This window comes from Hyaloscypha bicolor (assembly GCF_002865645.1).
Source record: "Hyaloscypha bicolor E unplaced genomic scaffold K444scaffold_53, whole genome shotgun sequence".
NCBI lineage: Eukaryota > Fungi > Ascomycota > Leotiomycetes > Helotiales > Hyaloscyphaceae > Hyaloscypha > Hyaloscypha bicolor.
Genome location: NW_020194555.1, coordinates 11,957 through 37,054, shown reverse-complemented (window position 1 = coordinate 37,054; position 25,098 = coordinate 11,957). Strand labels below are relative to the sequence as shown.

Here is a 25,098-nt window from a genome sequence, read left to right as displayed (position 1 = left end):
TCTGGACCCCAAAAACAAACTCGAGCATCTTCCCCTCACCACCATGGATCTTTACTGCCTCCGCTCTTGCTTCTTCGAAACTAACATAGATGCACTCTTTTCTCGAACCCCTTCCCTTGACACGCGGATTCAAAATCGGCGTATAGAGCTCGCGAAGAATTGCATTCTCAATTTCCTCCAAAATCCCAAAGTATCGCTCGGCGGCGCTGCGGAATAGAAGCCCGAAACTCGGATCCTCAAACACACAAGGATAACAAACCCTCCCTCCCTTCAAAATCGAAAAATAAAGACTGAAATTTCCACATAGCACACGATATCGGTTCTACCAATCCTGTAAAGATCTTCGCTATCGAGTGATGGTGAAGGGAGTTTGTGGCTTTGAGCGCTCTCGATGCTTCTCGCCATGGCAAGATCACTCTGTTGGAGGCGTACAGTATCCTCCCGAAGATGTTTGACTTTCCACGACGTGGCAATGGAATCCATATGCCCTCTTCTTGCGCTGTCCATCCCATGGAGTTTGATTCTCGGCAACCAAGTAGGGCGAAGAATAAATCAGGTTTTAGAGTTCCCAGCATGTATACGTTCGTAGATAGCCCTTCGCTAGTCCAGCTCATTTTCGGCGAACCAACCCTTTCAACTGTTCCACTCTTGGCAAAAGCGGCTGCAGACGGTGCGAGGGCGGGGAGGAAAAAAGTCTTCTGCGGATCAGGATTCTGAGGCGTTTCCCACCACGCAAGAAGGCTCTGGTCAGCGAGCCCCTGTCCAATGATCTCTTTTTGCAGCCGTTGGAAAGCTTTCGCACCTTCTCCATACAGCAGAGGCATTTGGACATCAAAAATACCTAGCAAGCAATATGCCTCATCTTCAAGAACGGTGGTAGTCCGCGCTGATGCCCATGACATCCTGACGGCGATTGAATAGTTCCTCAGAGGTTTAGGATCGTCCGTAAGTGCGTTGCAGTCTATATGCGCTGTCCGTGATATTGACTCTGCAGTAAGGCCCTGTCTGCAATATACATCCACTCTTGCGAATAGAATTGGACTTTACAAGGCGCCAAAAGCTCTTGAAGAGTCCATCCTCGAGTAACATTCGCTACGGAGGAAAGCCGAAGCCCCCGCCCCATTGATACCATTCAAGTCCGGAGAAGGATCCAGGCCATATCGTTGTAACTCATCTAAATCCGACCGAAAGAGCTGGGGCACGTCGTTTAAATAAGCATAGCAGATTTGAGAGTCGCGATACCAGGAAAACATCGAGTTGATCGCCTCTGACAGCTCAGCCGAACTCGTTTTATCGATGCAGTTGGTGTCGCACCACAGATAGTCGAGATTGTCACGCTCGGCTTGTTCACATGCGTGGATTATCTTAAGAAATCCCTTTTTGTGCTTGATTTCGTCGCGGCTATGTTGCCAATCATAAAATGAGACCTCTTGATCTTCCCACCTATGCGAGAGAATGGCATAGTGCGGGATGTCGCAGCCATAGTGCTGCTCTAAATCTCGTGTTTTGACATTGATGAGACGCATCCTGCAATAGTAGCAATAGTAGCAATAGTAGCAATAGTAGCAATAGTAGCAATAGTGGCAATAGTAGCAATAGTAGCGTGTAGTGAGAGACAGCCTTTTCAAAGATTGGGATGGTGGTGACGAAGGGAAATGGGCGAAACGACAGCTGGTTGTGGGTGGAGTCCTCCATTTTACTTGTTATGACCTTGGGGCATCGGAGGGGGGGCCCGCGCCGCGCCGAAAGAGGCTGCCGATCCGAACAGGCGAAACCACCCCATGCCAAGACGGGCCGAAGACGGGCACGCGCTGATCCATCCCATCTGTCAATACGAGCGGTTTGGAAATCGGGCGCTATTTGGGCTAAGCGAGGGGCCCGATTCGCTAATAAAAAGGCCTAATTTTAAAATAATATATAACTTTCTAATAAAAAGCAAAGGCTAAATTTTAATTAAATAAAAAACATTAATGCTTATAAGAAACTTAGAGGAGTATCACCTAGATTAAATTCTATTAAAGATAAAAAGATTTATATAATTATATATTTTAAAAAACTATTTTATAATTAAAATTATATATAGTTCTAATAAAAGACTTTAGCTAAAATTACTTAAATAGTATTATTAACTAAGTCATTTTTAATAGATCCTACTAATAGAATTTTATTAATTTATTAATTTGAAAATATTATGATATTTTCAAAATTCGCTCGTATCCGACCTCGGATTTATGAACCGGAGCTCGCTTAAGTAGACGATTAAGCAATCGGGCCCCTCGCTTAGCCCAAATAGCGCCCGATTTCCAAACCGCTCGTATTGACAGATGGGATGGATCAGCGCCCTGGTCAGTCGTGATACACACAAATCTGGCCCGAAAATCAACGTTTTCTATAATAACTCCTATAATAATTGCAATTAGATTTTTACAATTTTGTGGAGTATAGCTTTATAAACTACGTATCGTTTGATATAAGTTTTAAAGGGAAGCCGGGTGTGCTGCTGTTAACAAATTAATCGGGGGGGTTAAGTTTCAGGTTCGATTCGCAACTAAATTTGGCGGGCGTGGACGGAGCATCACAATGAGATTGACGAAGGTGCGAAGGCAGCTTTACAATTGGAGTAGCAACGTATCAGCGAGCGAGCCAATTGACATTGCCCTCGCATACGTCTCAGACTTCTTCGCGCCTGAAACTTCTCTCTCTACAAGTTTATGCAGAGTAAAAGTCGTACCGCCCTAAAGACCAACCCCCTGTAAAAAATAATCCCAAGCGATGTATCCTCGGAAGCCTGCAGAAACTCTAGTATGAATTCAAGTTCCCACTGATCATTTCCTGGAAACTTACACGTGAGACGTGTTTTGTAAAACTCCTACGAAGCTGGATACCATCCTGATTGATGCCAATCAATGACCGCCGTAATGCGGGGTATTCCATTTGCGTCTTGGGATACCAGATGTTGCTGCGATGCAAATCAGCATGCGTGAAGACAATGGGGATGTCATCAAGTAATCCGGAACGCCAAGGACCTAGGTCTACATTTAGACCCGGAGGTGCACCCCTCCTAAGCGTCGCAAGCCAATCATTAAACGCTGCAACGGCTGTAAATGGGCCGGCTGGGTGCCTGAGTTGGAACATGACATCAAGCAAAGGCTCTTTCTTAATGTCTCCTACAGATGCGGCGAGCCTCTCCCTATTGGAAATTCTAGTTCAGCGTACCGATGAATGGGGAACTTGTATCTTGTTTGAGCAGGCACAAATTCTCGAGAAAGTTATATTAAGAGTAAAAGAATTAATTAAAGCTCGCTGGAAAAGAGCTCTAAATAATGTTTCCTGTAGAAAGCGAAATTGGTTGCGTTTGAACTTTGAAAAGTCTCGGTCGATCTATGCCAATCTGTCTGCAACTATGCCCAATTATTATTTTGAACCTCTGATAGCCGGCTTGCAGGACCTCATCACTTCACCTTCCCATCTAAGGGATACTCCACCACAAACCAATGGTGGCCCTTACCACCAATCTTCCCCTTCGAATGGAAGATCCCCTGCCCATCAAACCATTGCTCCTTCTCCTCAAGCGCAGAGCAATAAGCCAACTGGTCTCGATATTTCTCACATGCTTCCCCCGCGGGTTCTTGTTTGGAAAAAATACCAATAACAAACAACCCACTACCACTCCTATCAACTGCCAGATACATTTTATCATCTCCTTCTTCTAGAGCTGTGAATTCCTTAGGCAAGACCTTAACCCACGCCCCGTCAACTCTAATCTCACTCGTCCCATTCTTCCAACTCCTCCTCATCACCTTGGATCTATGCCCAAAACTGCTCTGGATATCTACAATCTCGCTCTTCCCAACTCCCCACCTCCCAACATATCCTTTTGCACATTCATTCGCTCTCTCAAGCTCGCTATACACTCCGACGATGCCCTCCAAACTGTCCGAGTCCCCTGAAACTTGAACGACATATCTGAAGGTCTGCTGAGGGAATTCCTCAGTCAATCCCTGGAGCGGTGATGTTGCTTGGGGTTTGGGCTGTACTGGACTCGATAGCGGCCGACTCGACAAGGGAGCCGCACTGGGTACTGGTTGAGTTGCAATAGCAGCCGAGTTCGATCTCTTGGTATAGTTTCGTGGATTTCTCTTAATCTCCCTGGGCGATGCAGGGGTGGCACCAAGCTCAGCTCTCGCTTGAAACTGTATCGCCTTTCCCCCATCTGCGATCTTGGGTAGTGGCCTCAAAGGAGTATATACCGGGAAGGCCAGTGGACACTTCGGTTGAGATTTCGACGGTTGGGACTTTGACGATTGAGATCTTGAAGGCCTATTTGGGACATTGATCGGATTTGTTTTGAAAATCTGGGGGTTGAGTTTGGATTGAGAATTAGCAGCCTTCGTGTTCGTCTTGTTTAACTCGGCCTTCGGGTTTGAAAGATGTGGAGAGGGACTAAGATCTAGACTCCTCATTGAGGCCACAATATCTGCTGGAGATGCCATGATAGCGGTAGGAGAATTAGATAGATTTTTCGTCACTTAAACAGATAGAGGATTATAAGATAACGAGCACCTTGCAAGAATAGAGGTTGAAGTCAAAGCTGATAAGCAGATCAAGAAGTGCTTGTGGGCAACATATCGAAAAGCGGGGTAATGCTAAGGCCAAAACCAATCCTCAGGCAATAGAAGCCCGTGACGCTCCAGCAATCACGACTGTCGTGTGACAAGACCCTCAGGCAGAAGTCCGCACTTCAGTTGCACCTTACGGTGGGAATATATAAAACGAACCCCCCCGCCCCTCCGGGTGTCGATTGGGGCATCAATTGGGGGGCAGCGTATTTAGAGACCTTAAGTTAGATTTTCAATATAAGTACACGCTAGTATATTATAAACTTTATAATATAATTAAGTATTTCTGAAATTATAATAAAGAAATTCCTAAAAATAATATATATATTAATTAATTAAGTTCTAGTTTTAAAGACTTATAAGGCTCTTATATCTAGTTTAGGGACTTATTTGCTAAATTTCTAAGCTTTCTTAAGCTTATTTTTAAGTTATAAAATTTAACTTTTTCAACTTTTTTAGTTTAAAGAACTATTACTATTTAATATTTTATAATAAAATATGTATTTAAATAGCGCTATAAGAAGATAAAGAAAGTATTAACTTTTGTTACTTTCTTATAAAGTAAAATAAATTTAAAGAGAAAGCTAAATTTTTGGTATTCCTGTCCGAGCGCCTCTACTTTGGTCCCTCCAGCCCCCAATCAACACCCGGGGGTTTGCCGTTTTACATTTTCCCAAATTTTGAGTGATCAAACGTAAGCTACTTCGTAGTGAGGTGACAGTGAGCTGAGAAGCGTGGTGAGAAAGTGATGTGGAAATGGAGGATTACTAGACAGGGGCGGAAGTTGGGTGGTTGGGAACTTAGTAGTACAATAGGTCACAAGTTCCCTGTTTGGCTGACCCAACTGCAGATTCCAGGCGCTCCAGACCCTGTAAGTCGGCGCAGCCGGCTCCACTCCCTGCAGCAACTTGGTCTAGCAGCCAATGAAGCCTGACCGTGATAATGATGAGATAGCACACCATATCGCACCAATACGGAGGTAGTCAGCCTACAAGGCTCGGCCCTAACACGACTGCCATCCGCCCCCGCGGGTGTGGCGGGCTGGTGGCGGGCTGGCGCGGGGCCAAGGACAGCGTTTAGAGGCAACAATGCAAGTGCAAGGAGCCGCTAGAAGATCTGCATGCTTCCAGGATCCAGGTTTCCCTCCAAGGATTGTTACTGCTTGGTATTAGATAAGGCCCTGCATGCAACTACTATTAAACTTGCAAGGTCCGCAAACCCTTCCTTCCTTCTTTCCTTCTTCTCCAGACCTCAAGGTATCCCTCGTATCTTTAATATTTGATACCATCCAACCACACCCCAGCGATGTCTGCTATTCACGAATACCCCGCTGAGAGTGTCGACAAGAAGGAGAAGAGGGAATACGCGGTCGATGGCCTTGAGGCCGGCGATGAATCCGATGGACATCTTTCCTTCACTGCATTGATTCAAGAAGGTGAGAATTGATGCAAATTCCTAAACATAGAGCCTCACTGACAGTTATTGTTTATAGACCACAAACATGAGATCAAGCTCCGGACGATGTCGTGGCAGAAAGCCGCGTGGCTCCTCGCCGGAGATCAGGTCTGTCTTGCTATTATGGCGCAGACATGGTCACTCTCGTAAGCTTTCACTGGTCCAAAGCTCAAATACAAAGCTAACAGATATCTCAATAGCGTGTTAGGATGGGTTCCCGGCATCATAACCATGGTGGGAGCTGGCATCCTCTTCTGGATCACCTCAATCACTATGCACAAATTCATCATGAAAAACCCCCAGATCAAGGATATCTGTAAGCGCATCCCATTTCCTATGCACCTATCTACAAGACTGATAACATTACCCCAAATAGGTGACTTCGGATACGAGGTATTCGGAAAGAGCAAAATTGCCTACGAATGGACCGGATTCATGCTTCTGGCCAATAACATCCTTCTAATCGGTTTCCATGTTCTCACCGGAGCCAGGGTCCTCAACACCCTATCAGATCACTCGCAGTGCACTGTTGTCTTCTCAGTCATTTGCACGCTGATGGGTATTGTGATGTCCCTGCCAAGGACCTTGAAGCATGTCTCTTTTATGTCGATGTTCTCAGGTGAGTGGATACAACACTCGCCCCTATCCACCCCAGGCTTGCTGCTCACTAGTTGAACACAGCTGCTTGCATGGGTATAGCTATCCTCCTCTTCCTTGTCTTTGCTGGCATCGAAGACGCACCCCTCTACGGCTACAACGGCGACTACCCCACCGACGGCCTAGTCCGCACCTACACCTTCCCTCTCCCGGGCACAACATGGGTGAACTGCATGAACGCCGTCCTCAACATCACCTTCCTCTGGGTCCCGCAAATCCTCTTCCCAACCTTCATCTCCGAGATGGAACGGCCCCAAGATTTTCCTAAGTCCCTCGCAGTTTTGACCGGAATCTCTGTCTTTCTATTCATTGTTCCCCCGTCGATTGGATTCAGATACCTTGGCCAATACTCCACCGCCCCTGCCTTCGGTTCCCTCGGAGTTGTGGCTTATAAAAAAGCTTCCTTTGCCTTTGTAATTGTGCCTACACTGGTGATTGGTGTTATCTACGCCAATGTTAGCGCAAAGTTCGTCTACTTCCGTATTATGGGCAAGTCGCACCACGCACACAGCAACACCGTGATCGGCTGGGGCGTCTGGGCCGCCGTCATGGCCGGAATCTGGATCATCGCCTTCATCTTCTCCGAAGTCGTTCCCAGCATGGGAGATTTCCTCTCCCTTCTCGGCGCTGCTTTCGATTCGTTCTTCGGATTCATCTTCTTCGCTGTGGCCTACTGGGAGATGTATAAGAGGGAGTTGTTTAAGGGGCTTGGAAGGTCGATTATGACTGTCATTCATGTGTTTGTTATGGCGGTTGGGTTGTTTTTGCTGGGTCCGGGATTGTACGCAGCCGTTGAGGCTATTATTGGGGATTACTCCGGTGGAACGAGACCGGCGTTCAGCTGTGCTAATTTGGCTATCTGAGGAATGAATGGATTAGAGTGAAAGGAATACATATACCCCGCTTACTTGAACTAGGTTCGAGAAAAGGGAGGATTAAATATTTTAGAGAAAGTAATACAGATAGCTCGAATGAGGGAACGGTGGAAACAGTCTTGAGTCAACACTCGTGTTGCTTGATATATCAAGGGGATCATCACAAAATCTCATGGCCAGGAACTACAGAAACTGGATTTGAAAATGGAAGCCAAATCTCCTCTTCTCTCCGGAATCTGACGCTATTTGCGCTCCAAAATGGATATACGCCCAGCTATTCAACCTCTGTACCTCCGACGCCTGCATATTCCATCGACCTCAGTTCCTCAGAAACTCCTTGACCGCCTCCCCCCACACAACCCCCCTTTTGTAAAACATCATCTCCGGCACACTCCCTTCCTTCAACCCATCAATCGCCATTGCCAACTCCTTACCCATCCCCTCCTTCTTAATCTCTCTAATCGGATACATATATGTCTTGAACGCAAACACCAGTGCCCTACTCTCTGGAAGTCTATGCAACGTCTGCCGCTCACATCTCAGGAAAGTCTATTTCCCGTCAGACCAGCATTGAGGGAAAGGGGCAAACAAACATTATTTATATCCACCACCTCATCCTCCGGCACCTCCCCTTCATAAAGATGATTCCCTCCACCCACAGCATACAACCTCTCATGCGTCGTAATACTCCAATTGCTCCTCAAAACCACCTTCCCCACCTCAAGTCTATCAAAGAAACGATCCATACTCTTTTCTAACTTGGTTTTGTAGCCTGGAACAGGAGCGTGGATATCCCTTAATTTCTTTCCGAATTTCTCGAGGGTGTTGAAGCCCGCGGGAAAGCAGGTTACGTAACCTCGGAGTTTATACCCGTCTCCGTCCTCAGAAGGGAGGAGGAGGAGGAAATCTTCGTCCAGGTTTTCACCTAGGATTTCTAGGGTTTTGACTGGGTCCGAAGGAGGCGCGAGAGCGAGGGAGAGGGATGTTGCGGTATTGTATAGAGAGGCTGGGAAGAGAGTAAACAGGGTGGGAAACCGGGTTGGCAGGTAAGTGCCTACGAGCCAGGTGTACAGTTCGTTTACTGCGGGGGTTATGGAAGGATGGGCTTGGATTGCTATCTCTTGGTGATCTCGTATGATCTGTTTGCGGAGAGACAGGCGGGAGAGATAGTTGCAGTCTATTTGGATGAGTTCGGAGAAAGTTGTGTTTGTGAGGCCTGTGGGGGCCGTTAATGAGGGGTCGTGCGTGGTAATAGAGAGGTAAGAAAGGACGACTTGCCCATTGTTAGATGGTATTTTGATTTGAAATTTCGGAATTTTAAGGGTGGGGTTGTGCGCCAGTTGAAGTCTAGTAGGGGCTCAATATGATAGGGCTCGATAGAGGCATCTTTGCTGTCGAGTGGGGAGTATTGAGTGATCTGTTGAGGAAGTCAGCGAACTGCCGCTCAAAAGGTCCTTATTTTCCGAGAAAAAGTTGAGACTTATGTAATTGATCGAAATGAAGGAAAAGGCGAAATTCCATAATGGTCTCGTACCTCATATTTTAGCCCCCGTCGAATTAAAGACCTGAGATGATAGTGGCGAGACACCCAGATGGCAATGATGAAAAGTGAAGCCATCGCGAACCCCAAATGTAGGAGGTCCATGACGTAATGAGTATCCAAATCATCGACCTGAAACAGAATGTTGAGGCGGCTTTAAGATATATATTCTTGACAGTTGAGTCAATTTGGCGATCATCTGAAGCTATGAGCGGAGGATGTTGCTCGCATAGACCTACCAAATTTGGAATTCAAAAATGGGGGGATCATGTGATCATGTGATCATGAAGGTATATTAGTTGCGAATACCTTCCCTCTAGACTCGTGGAATGCAATCTTACAATCTTGAAGTCTTCCGTTCTGGAAGCAGATTTTGAAACAATAAACTTTCATAAATTCAAAGAACCATGGCTTCTCATCTATCCGGGCTTCATTTACACGTGTTCTTCCCCTTGCCTTGAGAGCACGACGAACTCGTCACCGGCGTCGCCATCTTCGCCTTATCCTCCGATCTCGCACTAGTCGTCGTTTTCAGTTTATCCTCACTCTTCGTCGTAGTCCCAACCGTCGTAGACTTCACCGTAGTAGCCGTGGTACTCGTCTGAAGCGTTGTTGGGGTAGTGCTCGCCGGTGTCGAGGACTTCGAAGAAGACGGAGGGTTCTTATAATAATCATCAAGCGCCTTTTCAATTTCGTGAGAGTCAGGATATGCGTCGAGATTTTGGAAATAGGGGAGCAGGACATCTTTTACTTGGGAGAGGTCGGTCCCGGTATAGGTTTTTGAGCGGAAGAGGGATGCCATGGGGTCGTTGAAGGAGATTTTTTGGGGGTAGCCGTAGGTGGAGAGGTCGACTTGGGAGACGTTGAAGGCGGCCATCATGTCGTGATCTTCGTGGACGAGGTTATGGCAGTGAAACTAGATGAATTCTCAGGACATTGTGGGGAGTTTCACGAGCTTTCGGGCTTACCATGTAGACCCCTGACCAAGGAGCAAAGTTTGCAATGACGTCAACTTGTTCTAGTCTCTTTTTAGCAATGCGGTTCGTGGGTAGGACTTGCGAGCTTACCATTGGTACCCAAGTAGACCACGTCTTTGAGGGCGGCTGCTTCGTATGGTGTGACTCCTTGTCGACCCGATCCAGTCCGTGCAACTACCTGAAAGTCGATGAGATGGATATGAATTGGATGGCTCCATCCTATGACCCGAGTCAGTGTTGACCTCAGACATCTATCCAGAAACTCTTGGAATCTTACCGCCACCCTTGTTAACAAGACGCCATCGCTGGGTTTTACCTTGCGACGGGTATGCAATGACACGATTCTTCACATCTTCAAATCCAATACCATTGATCAACCATTGGCCGCCACTACCTTTCCCGAATTCAAAAGTCTTATCGACTGTAGTCTGCGGATTTGGAATGACAAGATCAGACAAGAGACTAGGAATATCCCCGTTCCCATTCGAAGAGCTCGTACTTGTCCCGACCACGAATCGAAGAACTTTGTCAGTGGCCGGATAATCTGGGTTTGTTTGGAAGTTGCGATCATTCATCAGGGTCATGTTTTGACCTTTGTATTTATCGAAGTCGATCACGATCTCGTATCTTTCGGCCATGGCAATCACCAGGTTTGTGGTGGGTACTGGGTGATCAAGATAACCCGCATCAGCACCGACGACTGTGAAAGGAAGTCGAGTCTTGGGATTAGAATCAGCTACAAGATAAAGGCTGTAACTCCTCGAGATTGATGCATCCACTAGACGGAATTTGTACTTTCGATTTTCGACATTCATGTATGGCCATGGCTGACCATTGACGGTATTTACATCACCAAATAAGCTGTCTCGTTCATTCTCCGGAGATAATAGTTTCCCGCTAGGAAGGAACTGCTTACTCGCCAGCATGAGAGGCACATCGTAATCACCGGATGGGAGTTTTAGTTTGTCTTGAACGGTGGAATCTGAGAGAATGTAAAAGCCAGCCTGCCCGAAGTATGCGTTGACGGCGGTGATGCCAATTGCATGGTCGTGATACCACAAAGTCCTGACAGGTTGGACATTTGGGTAATAATAGTCTTTATATTGACCCGGTCCTGTGACGTCTTCAGCCCATCCGTCAAATGGGGTTCTCGAGTAAGACCTTTTAATCTTGAGCAAAGTCTCGTGCCGCAAGGAAGGGACTCGGTGACATACCCATGAAGATGAATAGACGAGGGCCGATCATATTTGTTGACGAATCGGACAACAGCCTCTCGGCCGCGTGTCATATACAAGGTAGGACCAGGTGCGATTCCATTATAGCCCACAAGGGTTGTGGTCCCCAGATTTGGATAGACCTGCTTTTCAAACGATCGAATATCAAGTTCATAGAAGTCGATAGACTTTCCGGTCGTTTCATTGGTATAGGTTGCCGATGGTGGTAAAGGCGGAGGTATGGGGAGAGGGAATTGGAATATGTATTTGTATCTGAGCAAATGTCAGTGATCGGTCGTGATGTGTTGTCCAAGCTTCGACAGCCATGAATCAATTAAAATCAAAAGCCTTTGACAACTTGGGGAGAAAGCAAAGGCGCCGGCCAAGCTTGGGCATAAATGAAGAGACAGGGTTAAATCAACAACTGACGTACTCAGGCGATACCCAGGAATTGATACCTGCCCTTACAGTACCCGCCAAGACAAGACCCCAGAGAATCGAAGCTTGACGAAGCATGGTGAGCTGGTTTGAGTGAGAAGTCTCGTGAATGAAGCCGCAATATCTGAGCGAACTGATGAGACACTTGTCGAGTAAGGAGAAATTGAAATATATACTCGGCCAAAGGAGCCAGAGCTACAGCATATGGAATACTTCCAATATCATGGCGTATCTAAACGTATTCCATTGTCATGTTCTCGAAAGCTTGATCCACAAAAATGCTCGAGATTCGAGCTGAATTCTTGGCCCTGGCCGTGCCGCCGGTCTAGGTGCGCAGGCTGGGGAGAATATGCTGTGATTTCCCGTGTCTGGAGGTTTGCAGACTTTGAGACAAAATATTTTCCTCTCCAGCGATGCATGCAGAATGAGATGGCGATTGCTAGCAGGCTCGCCAGCCGGAGAGATTCTGGTCCGTCGGCTCCTCCCATGGCATCACAGTTCCTGACATCTCAAAATAGGCCGTACCGACTGCGGTGGCGATAGGGAAGGTGTCGGCTGATGCTCCATGGGGTCCTTGTGGGTCCAAGAAAGGTAGAGTGCGTCTGCAGTCGAGTGGTTTTCCGGGCAATTCACACGATTCCCAGGTTGCAGGCTTGCAGCAGCCATGCACTTGTTCCAATAGCTTGCTGTTGATTTTAAAAGTAGTCTTTTGAGGGGCCTGTCAATGGTGGTGGGTTGTTTGTTCATGATGCCAAGTGGTCCAGAACTCAAATCTTTCCCTCGAAGCTAACCACTCCAGGTTTAGCTTGGGTTATGTAATAAACGATATTTTGACGTCTTGGTCACGTCCCCCCATCACAATCCATCAACAACAATGTCGTTGGTGGTTTCGACGGCCCAATTGATCATGATGTCTCGAGTTCTCGCGTCCACGAGACTGCCAAGCTGCGCGTACGGGGAAGTCTCTCGATATTCAGACGCCGACAGCGGGCATTCAAGCCTTGATCCGGATCCGGCCTGGACGTGACAACCTTTCATACCACGGTGACGTGAACAGTCCAGATTCGTGGCTGATGGATCTGAGGCAACGTTACAGATCTTTTTCTGACTCTTTATAATTGTCAGGTAAGGCATTTTGAAAGCGTCATAATCTCATTTTTGGCTTGTATACAAAGCTGTCTCAATTCCTCTGTAGGTTGTGAGCAGCTACTTCCCTCAAGTGTCAAAGTATACGGCAGATCCACATTTCATCATGCATATCAACTTCTTCGTGGGAGTTCTGATTACTCTCGTGTGCGGCGTCTCTTTTGGTTTAGGACAAGTTCCATATGATCCAACGCCGTTCAACATCGTTGGCACTATCAATGGGTGCGTATCAAATTTGTTGGGGTCGCCTTCTGCTAACTTGGGCTCGATAGCATGACATTAAATGCAGGTGGTCCCTTAGCAGGGGGTTCGATCATTGTAGATGGCCAAATGATCACGGTTCCAAGCAACCTTCTTGCCACGCTTCCGTCAGTCAGTGTTGCTTGGGGAGAGCTCTTCAAAAATGGAGTCGCAAATTTACCGGGCGGTATCTCATGGGAAGCAAATGCGAGTTCTTGTGGACGTCTCATGAAGTTATGTGCTAACAGACCTAGGTGATTGGGAATCGTGTCAATGGTCAATTCATCGCGGGCTTGGTTTACATTTCCCAGCGATCAACCCAAACAGTCCAAGGGTTCATCACCTCAATCGATCTCTTGACTGGCCATTTCAAAATCAACGGCGATGCAACAGGCTCAGGGGGCATTGATTGCGTGATTAATGATCCTGTTGGCCGTTACGGACGTCCCTATACTGCAAACCCTCTTTGGGCGGCGGACACGGATAATCCAAGCATCCACGCACAGAATGGTTTTCCGATGTGCATTCCTAGAGACAGTTCCGACCTGCTCTGTCCATCCAAGAATCGTCCGCTGAACTCAGCTGGTGCTCCACTATCCATTTAGTAAGTTCTGGGTCTTCGACAGAGCTGCAGATGTATCCTTATTTCTGACAGTCAACAGCACCTTCAAAGACCCTTCTACTATTACAAGCTCTGATCCAGATGCCCGGTTGATGGCTCCTCTTCTTGTTGGAGACTATGTTGACCTTTCCGGGACTCTGACAGGGTCCGGGCTCCTTGAAGTTTACAGTCTGAACGCCAATCTACAGTTCTTCACCGCACCGGGCAAAACGCCCGCATATCTGTGGTGTGAAGAAGCAATCTACGGCCTTGTCACGAATCAAGGAGGCGAAAATGGGGAGACTCGAGCGGTGGTATGGACCTCTGACCCCACCACACCAATTCAATGGTTTGCCGTCGATGTCGACCCTTGCACCGGAAGCGTGACTGAGCGTAACCTTGTTCTGCAACAACCTACGACTGTCGCTCCGACAGGCAGAGCCGTCTATCGACTTGGCACTACCAACGCCAGCCCTGCAACACGGCAAGTGGGCTTTCGCCTCCGCACCGGGACCTCACTCACATCCAATAACATCACTGCAGGGCAATATTTCCAGCCCATCTTCGAATACACTTTTCCCGAACTTACAGCATTTGGGACCCCGGTTTTCCCGAACCTCTTCGATGTTATTCCTTACCTTTCTCAAGGATCCGGTCCGTACATTCCAGGATCCTTTGAAGTACCTCCTCCGGCAAGTGAAGTGATTGTAGGACAACTGAGCCCTTGGCCCGGTGCTTCGGCACCCGCAACTACGTCTTGTGCACCAAGGCCAACTTCCACGATAGCGCCACCTTCTACTCTGACCACAACCACCTCAGCTCCTGCCACAACCACTTCAGTGGTTCCCAAAGACACAATAACAATTATTTCGGCGTCTCAGAGCTCCACCAGAGGAGTAATTACGGTGACGGCCAGTGCGTCAAGCAACAACCCTAATGCACTGCTCTCGATGGCTGTTGCTGGTTCCAACCCAATTTCCGCCACGGCGATGACCAAAAGCGGATCAACATTTAGCCTGAGTATCAGTGTGAAGAGCAAAGGAACCAGCGTCACGATCACGAGTCAGTTCGGAGGATCAACAACAGTTGCAATCAAGTAGACTTAGGTGTTTCAACAATTCTCGTCATAAAAATTCAGCCTTTCAACTTCGCTTCAGCTTGATTCCTTGATTACCCTTTCTGTTTTCCTTACTTATCTTAGGGCCTGTGTCTCAACCTTCAAATACTAGCTTTCAACTATTAGAAATAAAAGCGTTTTATATATATTTATATACTAGTAATTATTACTTTTATAAGATTTATATTTGATTATAAAAATTATATTTGATTATAAAAATTATATTTGATTATAAAAATTATATTTAATTATAAAAATTATATTTAATTATAAAAATTATATTTTATATAAAAATTAGTTTTAATATAAAAGAAAAAAGTAATTTTTTTAATTATAGTATACTTTTATAATAAATAAATCCTAAGCTTTAAAATTTGTAATTAAAGCTTATTTTATTTAAATATGTCTTTAAATATTAATAATTTATTAATATTTAAAACTAATATTTATAAGATATAAGTACTTAATAATTAATATAATTATAAGAGTTTTAATATTATTTCTATTAACTTATTTATTTTTCATTTTTAACTTTATTAATTTCTTATTTTTCATTTTCTAATAATTAATAATACTTATAACAATTAAGTATTAATGTTACGTGGTACCACTGCACGTGACTTAGCGTGTAGCCAGTGCTTTTAGCCTGGCAGGCAGCCTTCAGCTCAATTCAAGCTCTTTACCACCACTGCAACATCACCTTATCGTGACAATTAATATCTTGCAAAACACTTTTAATCTATATACAAAGTATATACGAGCTTTGAATATCGAGTATTAAAAGCTAGTAATAGTTATTGGTAATTACTAGCAATTAAAAGACATATGATCGTACAAAACAGGCCCTTAGACTTGTCTCAAGTTATTGGCGTCCAGTCCCCAGGTTATGGTGCAAGGCACCAATCGGCGTGTCAAGATATTCCTTGTTTCTTTCAGCCAAACTTGGCTCTCCGAGTACTCAATACGAGGATGCGCATGAGATAAGGATGGGATGCAAGTCCCTAGCGAGCGATGGCGCTTTTTTGCAATCCCAAAAAGTCAAGATTTCCCTTGGCGGCGCCGTGCGCGAGACCTCGCCAAGTGCTTGGCACTCGTGGCTTGGGACGGAGGAATGTCAAAGTATTCCGTTTTCGTCTAGTTATGCTTGGGCGGACCTGTCATATCCTAGTTCCCCTCACCAAATATATTCATGCTCTCTCAAGCCGGATCTCTTGGACCGTGTTTGGGAAGCCTCGCACGATTTGCGAATGGAGCGGCTGAGTTCAGCACCAGGCCAAGCTTCCACCCAGTCCCATCAATTCGACGATGGCGAGTTTCTCGGCTTCCCTTTCACAAGCTTCGCGATGGACGGGAAAGCGGCCCTCCTTTGCAACATTCCAAGTCAAGCTGGGCAATGCAAATGCTTCCCCACTCAATGTACACATGCGATATTGTACCTTAATGTCTACTCCTTTCAGTTGTTGTTGGAAATTCTAGAATATCAGTTCCTGCACCGCTAGAGTTCAAATGAATGCCCATGGTTGACTTGGGACATTGAAAATGAGTACCGATTCTTCTGTCCACCCTTTCGGGTCCTTGCGGGGTCCTCCAAGACGTGATATGCAGCATTTAGCGCAATCTGGATTTACCCGTTAAGTAAGTCCCGGATTCCCTCAGGAGGGAGGATCGCGTCGATCTCCCGTTGGTGATACTGGACTTGGTAGCCTGTTGTCCCGTCAGACAGGTTGTGGGGTCCCGACCGAAAGACCTTCTCCAGTAACTGGAGTTGTGGCGACAAGCTGACCCGGGAACCCCGCATGCCAAGCGTCGAGACGCCCCACAGCAGCCAATGCTCAGCAAAGTTGGGAACGAGCCGATTGGCACAGCCCTCCACTTCCAGTCTGGCTCTTTCTATGGATCTTGTTTCTTCATCTTGGGGACGTGGCAATCGCTGTTAAGGGACACTGTGAATGGATCGTTGGGCAGGGCTACGAGCTATTTCTTCTTTCTTTCTTTCGTTTCCAAGCAAGGTATTCCAGCATTCGTTGATTCTCATGTTTTAGTCAAGCTTTTCTCTCGCCTCCGAGATCTGCGCAAGGCAGGTCCCCGTCACAGTCCTTCCCAGTGGCGGCACAAGAGCGGCTGAACACTTGGCCCATGACCCACATTAGTGCCGTGGGGTCAACGCCAGTCCTCAACTAACTTTCTTGTCAAGCGAATCGAATCGGACAGCAGGCTATGGAGGCTAAGATGGCTGAGGAGAGAAGCACTGAGGATCCCATAAGGCGAGGGCATCGAAGCAAATCGAAAGCAGGCGAGCTTACGACAACACCACCTCAGTCTTTCATTCGTGACCGTACAACATGGAACCAAGACCTAATTATTTCCCGTTGCCTGCACGCGGAGGTACTCAAGGTGCTGGCTGGGATGTAAGTCACGCCCCTCAGTTTGTTACTGCTTTGCTAATCCCACACAGCACCAATGGAGCAATTCCGCGTTGGGTTGGGAGATGTCAAGATCTATTGATATTCCACTTTTGCAATATACAACGGCAGCCCTTGGGTACCCGCCAGGAATGTCATACACCCCACTCGAATCTCCCCACTCGAATTACACCGCATCTCTACCATCGATAACCAACAGTCCAAACAATGCAACCTTTCCATCTGACGCAAGATCGGCTAGAGTGGAGCCAATTATTCCTGTTTATGATGGCCGATATCCACCATCCAACGCCCCATTACAAAAAGTCGATCGCGCCGGCAACTGCGACGATGAAGAAATGGTCGAAGTGGATCCAGATGATTACTCTTGGAGCCCGAGTTTAAGGAAATGCGATCCTGTTCCGAAATTGACGTCGAGACCGGCGCATCGGAGAAGCAAGTCTACGACCGAGGCCTCGCTGAGTAATGCAAGGAAGGCACATACTGTCGTGGAGAGAAGTATGTTCCATCTCCGGCCGACACTTGTCTTCACCTCCCACTCTATAAACCCGCTCATCCTTCCCTCGATGTATTTCTAGTCAATTCCAAATTGCTAACAGATCCCCTGTAGACTATCGCGACCGATTAAACGACAAAATCTCCGAGCTTGGACTGTATCTCTTTGAAACGCCTGCCGACTGTAAGCTCCCCTGAACCCTTACCTCTTTCCTCCCCAAACTAATTCCTTCCCACACTCTCTACTTTCAACTTCCAGTTATGGAATCCACCCAGCTAACATGGTCAACCAGCACGTACCAAACCATCAAAATCCCTCATCATGACCCGAGCCAAAGAAAGACTACAGCAACTTGAAGCTCGAAACGATGTTCTAGAGAGGGAGGTTGTAAAGCTGAAGCAGCATATTGCTATTTTGGATCATATTGTTGGGAGGCAAGGAGGGGTAGGTATTGCAGGGGAGTGAGATAGCTCTTGTCTGTTATCCGTTAGAGAATTACGCTAGCTCTCTGTATAATATTGGGACAGGTCATCGTTACCTTGTTAGTTATTTTCAGGCTTTGTGCTCTTTTGCTTGGGAATTGGAAATGTAGGGCGCTCTGAAGGACTGGAAACTGTTGGGACAATTTAATTCAGCGAAATCTTGGATGTTACATTGTACAGTGTTATACGATTCAAAAATAATACATTCCCCCACACAAGAGGAACTTTAAGAAGAATGATTAGTTTGCGGGCGAATTCAAACCCCGTTGTGCCCCTTGAAGCTTCACGTGCAGTGGCCGGAAAATGCCCTCTAACAACCTCGGCCTTTCTCAATTCATAATCAAGCGGGGCAATCCCCGCCCGACCCTGACCTCCCTGTCTCTCAACAATTTACTCGGAAGTTGACACATACAAGTAGGGACAATGTTCGTTACATTACCATGGGTATTCTCCTCTTCTCCTTTCTTCTTCTAGTCTTGTCGTTTCTGTTCTTCCCAAACATGGCTTCCAAATCCACGGTCTTTGAGCCGCGAATGGTCAAACGGCCACCTTTCACCGTGGAGGTATCAGGCAGCCCTCAAGTCGAGGGCGAGACAATACCTAGACGCAATGCCAACTATGCTAAGAAACTGCTTTCTCGGCCCGAAGAAAGCATCGCGACGATATACGACATAGTGAAGCATGGAGCCTCCAAGTTCGGGGACCAGAAAGCGATAGGATCACGGACTTTAATCAAGAAGCATCACGAGACCAAGAAGGTCAAGAAGATGGTCAATGGAGAAGTGCAGGATGTCGATAAAAGCTGGACTTATTTTGAGCTGAGCGGGTATAAGTATCTGAGTTTCAAGGAGTATGAGACGCAGGTGTTGCAACTGGGGGCTGGATTCCGGAAACTCGGTCTTGAGGCCCCGGACAGGGTGCACATGTTTGCTTCGACGAGTGCACATTGGCTCGCCGTTGCACACGGTGCGATGTCTCAATCCATGGCTATCGTCACTGCCTACGAAACCCTCGGTGAGGAAGGACTCCGGCATTCACTGCTTGCCACGAAGGCGAAGGCTATTTTCCTGGAACCGCAGTTACTGAAGACTTTGATCAACACCCTGAAAGATGCTAAGGACATCGAAGTCATCATTCACAACACAGATAGCGAACATGAGATTCGACAGGAGGATTTAGATGTCCTCAAAAACTCTCACGAGCATTTGACGGTCATCAGTTTTGAGGAGTTGCGTCAACTTGGAGAATCGAATCCTGTCCCTGCAACGCCGCCGAAGCCGGAAGATCTGGCGTGTATCATGTACACTTCTGGATCCGGCGGGACTCCAAAAGGAGTGGAGTTGAAGCATGCAAATGTTGTAGCGGCTGTCGCCGGAGGAAACAGTGTTTTCGGGGAGTACATAGGCCCCGGTGATTGTTTGCTATCATATCTCCCTCTAGCCCACATATTTGAATTCGTGTTTGAGAACTTATGTATCTATTGGGGTGGAACAATGGGCTATGGCTCACCTCGGACCTTGTCGGAAGCCAATGTCAGGAATTGCAAAGGTGATATCCAGGAGTTGAAACCGACGTTGTTAGTTGGTATACCCGCTGTTTGGGAGACTGTTAAGAAGGGGATTATTGCGAACGTGAGTCGAGGGGGAAGGATTGTGGAGAGCCTTTTCTGGTCGGCGTTTTATACGAAGAGGTATGAGACCCCTTTCTTTGGAGAGCAATTCTGATGAAGCCAGGTTTCTCATGGCGAATGGACTTCCTGGAAGTTTCTTGTTAGACTCCATTGTTTTTAACAAGGTCAAGGAAGCAACGGGAGGACGGTTGAGATTCTGCTTCAACGGTGCAGCTCCCATTGCAAGGGAAACACAGGAGTTCATCTCTTTGGCCGTCACCCCGATGGTCAGCGGATACGGATCGACTGAGACGGCGGCGTACTTATCCCCCCTTTCCTTCAAATCCGGCGCTAATTTCTGGCAGAATGGGTGCACTATGTGACCCCAAAGCCTGGACGGTCGATGCTCTTGGCGGCATTCCGGCGTGCATTGAGATCAAGCTTGTCGATTTCCCAGATGCGGGCTACTTCGCAACAAATACCCCACGACCGCAAGGAGAAATCTGGATCCGAGGGCCTAGCATCACGGAAGGATATTATCAAAATGAGGAAGAGACGAAAGCTGCGTTTGAGGGAGGATGGTTCAAGACGGGAGATATTGGGGAGTGGGATGCAAACGGACATCTCAAGATTATCGATAGGAAGAAGAATCTCGTGAAGACGTTGAATGGAGAGTACATTGCCTTAGAGAAGGTATTTCAATTTCTCCTGCCTTTTTCGATATGTGGGAGTGCTGATTTTTGGACAGCTGGAATCCGTGTATCGCTCAGCAACCGTGGTGGCCAACATCTGCGTCTACGCATCGATCACAGAAACGCATCCCATAGCCATTATCGTTCCTGCTGAGCCTGCTCTGAAGAAGCTCGCTGATGCAATTGGTGTGCAGGGCCACGGAATCGGTGATCTGGTCTATGATGAGAGAATTCAGCAAGAAGTATTGAAGCAGTTGCAAGCCGTGGGGAGAAAAGCTTCCTTCGCGGGTATCGAAATTATTGCTGGTGTGGTGGTTGCGGATGAAGAATGGACGCCTCAAAATGTAGACCCAGGCGCCGTCTTTCCCGAGTTCAGTGCTAACAGTAAACAGAACATGATCACCGCAACCCTGAAACTGAACAGGAGGGGCATTTTTGAGAGGCATCGGAAAACCATCGAGATGGCGTACGCGAAGAACAAGTAGGCGATGGAATAACTACTTTCGTACTATAGGTTCCTTTTATCGTTGGAGATTGGAGTCGACCGTTTGTCCCGAAATACTTTTCGTGTTTTGCAAGGAATACTAAATACCCAGTTGCTCCAGGTGGCCGCCTATCGGTTCCTCCGGAGCCTCAACTCTGCATGGAGGTGGGGAAATTGTTTTAAAGCTTAAATACCGCACTCTTATTGACCGCCAATCGTTTTCAGAAAAAAGCGACAAGTTGATGCGGGTGCTTGGCTGGGCTCATCTCCCCCCGTTCGCCCCAGCCTCCCTCGTCTGGGTGCCTGGCCCGAATCGAGCAGTTTGGCGTCCATTCAGCTCCCTGAGTTTCGCGAAGTGGCGCCCTTTGGGCTGATTATGAGACAAAAGTAGGCCCAGTTTGTCGGATGGCTTCGCCTTACTCATGCATATCTCAGCTGACCAGGCTACCAAACAGAAAATTTTAAGATGAAGTGATCGTCTCATATATCCTAACGGCCCATTTAACCTTAAATCAGTCTCTTCTTGCAACTGGGGAAAGCATTATTCCGACCTGATCTCGCCAACCGGTTGTACAATTTGAGTCTCTTCCCCCCGTACGTCAATCCCCGAATCGCGATGCACGCGATCGTTTTCTGGGTATTGTTAGGCCTTGGCAGCCTGTGCCTCGCCGAACCAGGCACAATCTCTCTCAGAACATACAGAAACCACGAGAAGCACGCCCAGGCTCTTCGGAAGCGGGATATGGAGCGTTTGGGAAAGCGTGCTCCATTTACAGTGGATCTCGGAAACGTACCCTTTCTTGGCGGCGGATTCTACTATGTCAACGCCAGTGTAGGAACCCCGCCCCAAGAGGTTGCATTGGACATCGACACAGGATCGTCGGATGTGTGGATGTTCGGAGTAAATTCTTGCGACGGCACCACATCTACGTGTTCTGGAGGAGAATTTGATGAGACTGCATCTACTTCCCTCACTCTCCTCAGTGAAGGCACCTTCAAGATCCAGTACTTTACCCAAGGCTCTGGCGTGGAAGGAGATTATATTGCAGACACTTTCAGCATCGGACAGAAAACGGTCAAGAATCTTACTATGGGAGTTGCGTCCCTGGCTGTGTCTGTTAATACGGGAATTATGGGCATTGGCTTCAACACAAATGAAGCGCTCTATGCCTCGAAAGTAGCACAGGGCATGGACGCCACGCCCTACCCCAACCTACTGGATGTTATGAAGAGTCAAGGATTGGTCGGTACTCGTTCATACAGCTTGTACCTGGACGATCTGGATGCCGCTACGGGATCCATCGTGTTCGGGGGCTATGACAAGGCCAAATTCCAGGGTGATCTTGGCATCCTGGACATTCAACCAGACGCCCAGTCAGGGCAATACACTTCTTTTGGAGTTGTCCTGAGCTCCGTGGGAGTGACCGACAGCACGGGGTCAACTGTCCTGACGACTAGCAACATGCCCAACATTGTGATTCTCGACAGCGGCACTGCTTTCACCATCATTCCTCAAGACCTTCTCAGCGAGATCGTAGCTTACCTTGGTGCTGTGGATGACCCAACTTACTCTTGGGTCATAAGATGCGATCTCGGTGGCATGACAGGAACTCTCGACTATCAGTTCGCCGGCCCAACTGGACCCGTCATCTCAGTACCTTTCCACCAGCTCGCCACTCCTCTTATCAACTTCAGGACCGGAAACCCCATCACAGACTCTAAAGGCAACGCAATCTGCAGACTGGGTCTCTCAGCGCCCTCTCAACCAAACGAGCCTTTGCTCTTAGGAGACACGTTCCTGCGCTCCGCATACGTCGTCTATGATATCGATAACCGACAAATCGGCATTGCGCAAACGATCTTCAACGTAACGAGCTCCAACCTCGTAGCCATCACCGCAGCAACCGATACCCAGGACCTCCCTGGCACTATTGCGGTTGTGGCTTCTACTCCTGCTCTGACGGCAACGCAAGATATCGCTCCTCAGCCAACGGTCATTAGCGGTGTTCCCACCTTTGTCGGAACGGCAATTGGAACTGGGAATGGCGACAGTGCACTGACGGGGTACAAGACGACGTATTCTAACCGGGCTACGAATCTTGTGGGTACGGGTGCGACGACGACTGCGAAGGGCGTTGGGTCAACTAGCACTGCGAAGAAGAATGCTTCGGCTGGAAGTGTCAAGGACTTCATGGGTGGATGGTGGAGGGGATTGTTGGTGCAGGGGTTACTTGTCACCGCAGCTTCGTTATTTGGCGCGGGACTCATCATTTAAGTTAATTGATGTATTTTGAGAATTCTTTGAAAATACTTGAACAGATGGTTTCATGGGCAGGTATCTGGTGCATTTGTGGGGTTAGCGGCAGGCCATTTTCAGTGAGTGGCCTCGAAAATGTAGACAGGAAGACATCTTCTGTAATATAAATTCACTTTTGCGGCTGTGTACTTGTGAATAGTGACAAATGCTTGTGATATCATTGCAATTGCTATCCTTTTAAACTAACATGTGTTCAAGAGAAGATGTTGGACCATGTCACCAAATGACTAGGTTACTGCAACAGTGATGTATGTATTACTTGATGCGGGTCGCATCTTGCGATGGAGCAGATATACTTTTCAGAAACTGCTCACACTATGCGAAATTCCATTTCTTGCAAGCCAAGCCTTCTCGCCATTTGAATCCCTTTGCCATTCTGAAACCCATCAATAAGACAGTCGCCACAGACAAGATTGTAAAGTGGCGTTCCAGAAGTATTCCCGAGGACTGGTTGCAGAATAAACAGGGCTCGTCCACCGTATAGAGCACACACTTTAGGCTTGTTCTCGTAATTCATATATGGAAATGTAACAGCAAGACAACCTTTTACCGTCAAGAGCGTACGAGTAAACTTTGTTGATCTCGGAATAGATAATGTCTTACCATCTCGCCACATATGTGGCATATCTAGAAATTTCTCAGCGGTGCTTTGAGCGGCACTGTGTGGTCCACAGGGAAACAATATAGAATTTTCTTCCCGGCCCTCCGGTATGGACTCAATCCACTTCTTTTGTGAGTCGCGGTCATAGTAGACTCTTGGGGGAGCTGGCTCCTTGATGGTGTCAATCGTGAAACCTCCAACAATTAACGTATCTCCATCTCGTCTGCAACAATGATCAACCCAATTTCTTTGTCTATGCTTCAGCCTCCCACCAAGGGGATTAGTCTCCGTAGTGTTGAAATTCAGGGACCCGCTAACTCCGCTCCAATCTGTAGCCCAGGAAGGAAGTATTGGATAATCAGGCGATGGTTTGACTTTACCGTTATTGTACCGCTGTTGGGCTAAGATGCCTAAGCTTAGCTCTCGTCGGAGGCACCAGGCGACAAAGTCTTTGTAAACCTCCGGCGCAGATAAGTTGTAATCGGCGCTCAGTCCAACCATCGACAAAGAGCTTTTTAGTCCAAAAAGCGCGATAACAGCATATATCTTGTCATTCGGAATTGTTGCCTGGCAGCAGTGTGCGAAAAAAATTAATCACATTAATCATGAATATTCATGAATAAGTTGATTAGAATATAATTAACGTAATAATTAATCATGAATATTCATGAATACCTTGATTAATACACACGTGACCGCAGTACCTGATAGACTAATCTAATTAGGTAAGGATCTAGCTCTAGCGCTCCTAAATAGTCGAGAGAAAAGCTCGCTAAGTCAGTGCTAGAGCAAGATCCTTGCCTAATTAGGTTAGTCTATCACCTGACCACCCAGTCACGTGTGTATCAATCGAGGTATTCATACATATTCATGATGAGCTTAATCAATTCGTGAATAGAATATGACTAATGAGAATATTTCATGATTAGATTAGATTAATAGCCATTAATCTAATCTAATCTATTCATTTCTCACACTGCCTGGCAGTTTTTGCACATGAGAGCCACCACTGAAGGAGCAATTGGGTACTTTGACCACCGAGCCCATTTTCTCAGCGTTTCTATGAGATAAATCATAGAAATTCCCGACTTTGTGCTCTCGCTATACTGTTGATG

General features: G+C 47.1%; 9 protein-coding genes across 9 annotated transcripts; 5 read left to right on the top strand and 4 right to left on the bottom strand.

The window, feature by feature from the left end:
* Positions 1–3,322: 3,322 nt before the first annotated feature.
* K444DRAFT_610289 (uncharacterized protein) lies at positions 3,323–4,585 on the bottom strand. The gene has a single exon (XM_024879719.1). The coding sequence runs from the start codon at positions 4,491–4,493 to the stop codon at positions 3,453–3,455; it is 1,041 nt and encodes a 346-aa protein (XP_024739086.1). The 5' UTR covers positions 4,494–4,585; the 3' UTR covers positions 3,323–3,452.
* A 1,339-nt stretch (positions 4,586–5,924) lies between these two features.
* On the top strand, positions 5,925–7,594 carry K444DRAFT_641635 (putative amino acid transporter; the record flags this gene model as incomplete). The annotated part of the gene is made up of 5 exons (XM_024884648.1): positions 5,925–6,054; positions 6,112–6,220; positions 6,275–6,390; positions 6,451–6,693; positions 6,756–7,594. 5 exons carry the CDS (start codon positions 5,925–5,927, stop codon positions 7,592–7,594), a joined length of 1,437 nt encoding a protein of 478 aa, XP_024739085.1.
* A 165-nt stretch (positions 7,595–7,759) lies between these two features.
* On the bottom strand, positions 7,760–8,987 carry K444DRAFT_336527 (uncharacterized protein). Its single transcript, XM_024871991.1, has 3 exons — positions 8,885–8,987; positions 8,200–8,822; positions 7,760–8,155 (listed from the first exon to the last, which is right to left on the bottom strand). The coding sequence occupies exons 1-3, from the start codon at positions 8,886–8,888 to the stop codon at positions 7,925–7,927; spliced, it is 858 nt and encodes a 285-aa protein (XP_024739084.1). The 5' UTR covers positions 8,889–8,987; the 3' UTR covers positions 7,760–7,924.
* A 496-nt stretch (positions 8,988–9,483) lies between these two features.
* On the bottom strand, positions 9,484–11,853 carry K444DRAFT_641633 (Cupredoxin; the record flags this gene model as incomplete). Its single annotated transcript, XM_024884647.1, has 7 exons — positions 9,484–9,506; positions 9,621–10,062; positions 10,115–10,164; positions 10,214–10,342; positions 10,401–11,284; positions 11,338–11,610; positions 11,771–11,853. The coding sequence occupies 7 exons, from the start codon at positions 11,851–11,853 to the stop codon at positions 9,484–9,486; spliced, it is 1,884 nt and encodes a 627-aa protein (XP_024739083.1).
* Positions 11,854–12,926: 1,073 nt separating this feature from the next.
* K444DRAFT_661423 (uncharacterized protein) lies at positions 12,927–15,014 on the top strand. The gene is made up of 4 exons (XM_024886584.1): positions 12,927–13,143; positions 13,194–13,368; positions 13,416–13,765; positions 13,824–15,014. The coding sequence occupies exons 1-4, from the start codon at positions 13,028–13,030 to the stop codon at positions 14,860–14,862; spliced, it is 1,680 nt and encodes a 559-aa protein (XP_024739082.1). The 5' UTR covers positions 12,927–13,027; the 3' UTR covers positions 14,863–15,014.
* Positions 15,015–16,806: 1,792 nt separating this feature from the next.
* K444DRAFT_336481 (uncharacterized protein) lies at positions 16,807–18,565 on the top strand. Its single transcript, XM_024871989.1, has 4 exons — positions 16,807–17,287; positions 17,335–17,800; positions 17,913–17,981; positions 18,091–18,565. Exons 1-4 carry the CDS (start codon positions 17,222–17,224, stop codon positions 18,261–18,263), a joined length of 774 nt encoding a protein of 257 aa, XP_024739081.1. The 5' UTR covers positions 16,807–17,221; the 3' UTR covers positions 18,264–18,565.
* Positions 18,566–18,705: 140 nt separating this feature from the next.
* K444DRAFT_557104 (acetyl-CoA synthetase-like protein) lies at positions 18,706–21,508 on the top strand. The gene is made up of 5 exons (XM_024876769.1): positions 18,706–19,970; positions 20,014–20,208; positions 20,255–20,582; positions 20,638–20,925; positions 20,974–21,508. The coding sequence occupies exons 1-5, from the start codon at positions 18,721–18,723 to the stop codon at positions 21,064–21,066; spliced, it is 2,154 nt and encodes a 717-aa protein (XP_024739080.1). The 5' UTR covers positions 18,706–18,720; the 3' UTR covers positions 21,067–21,508.
* K444DRAFT_336475 (acid protease) lies at positions 21,351–23,381 on the top strand. The gene is made up of 2 exons (XM_024871988.1): positions 21,351–21,452; positions 21,521–23,381. The coding sequence occupies exon 2, from the start codon at positions 21,682–21,684 to the stop codon at positions 23,338–23,340; it is 1,659 nt and encodes a 552-aa protein (XP_024739079.1). The 5' UTR covers positions 21,351–21,452; positions 21,521–21,681; the 3' UTR covers positions 23,341–23,381.
* A 164-nt stretch (positions 23,382–23,545) lies between these two features.
* Positions 23,546–24,484, bottom strand: K444DRAFT_716515 (uncharacterized protein; the record flags this gene model as incomplete). Its single annotated transcript, XM_024888387.1, has 2 exons — positions 23,546–23,925; positions 23,986–24,484. The coding sequence occupies 2 exons, from the start codon at positions 24,482–24,484 to the stop codon at positions 23,693–23,695; spliced, it is 732 nt and encodes a 243-aa protein (XP_024739078.1). The 3' UTR covers positions 23,546–23,692.
* Between the last annotated feature and the right edge of the window lie 614 nt (positions 24,485–25,098).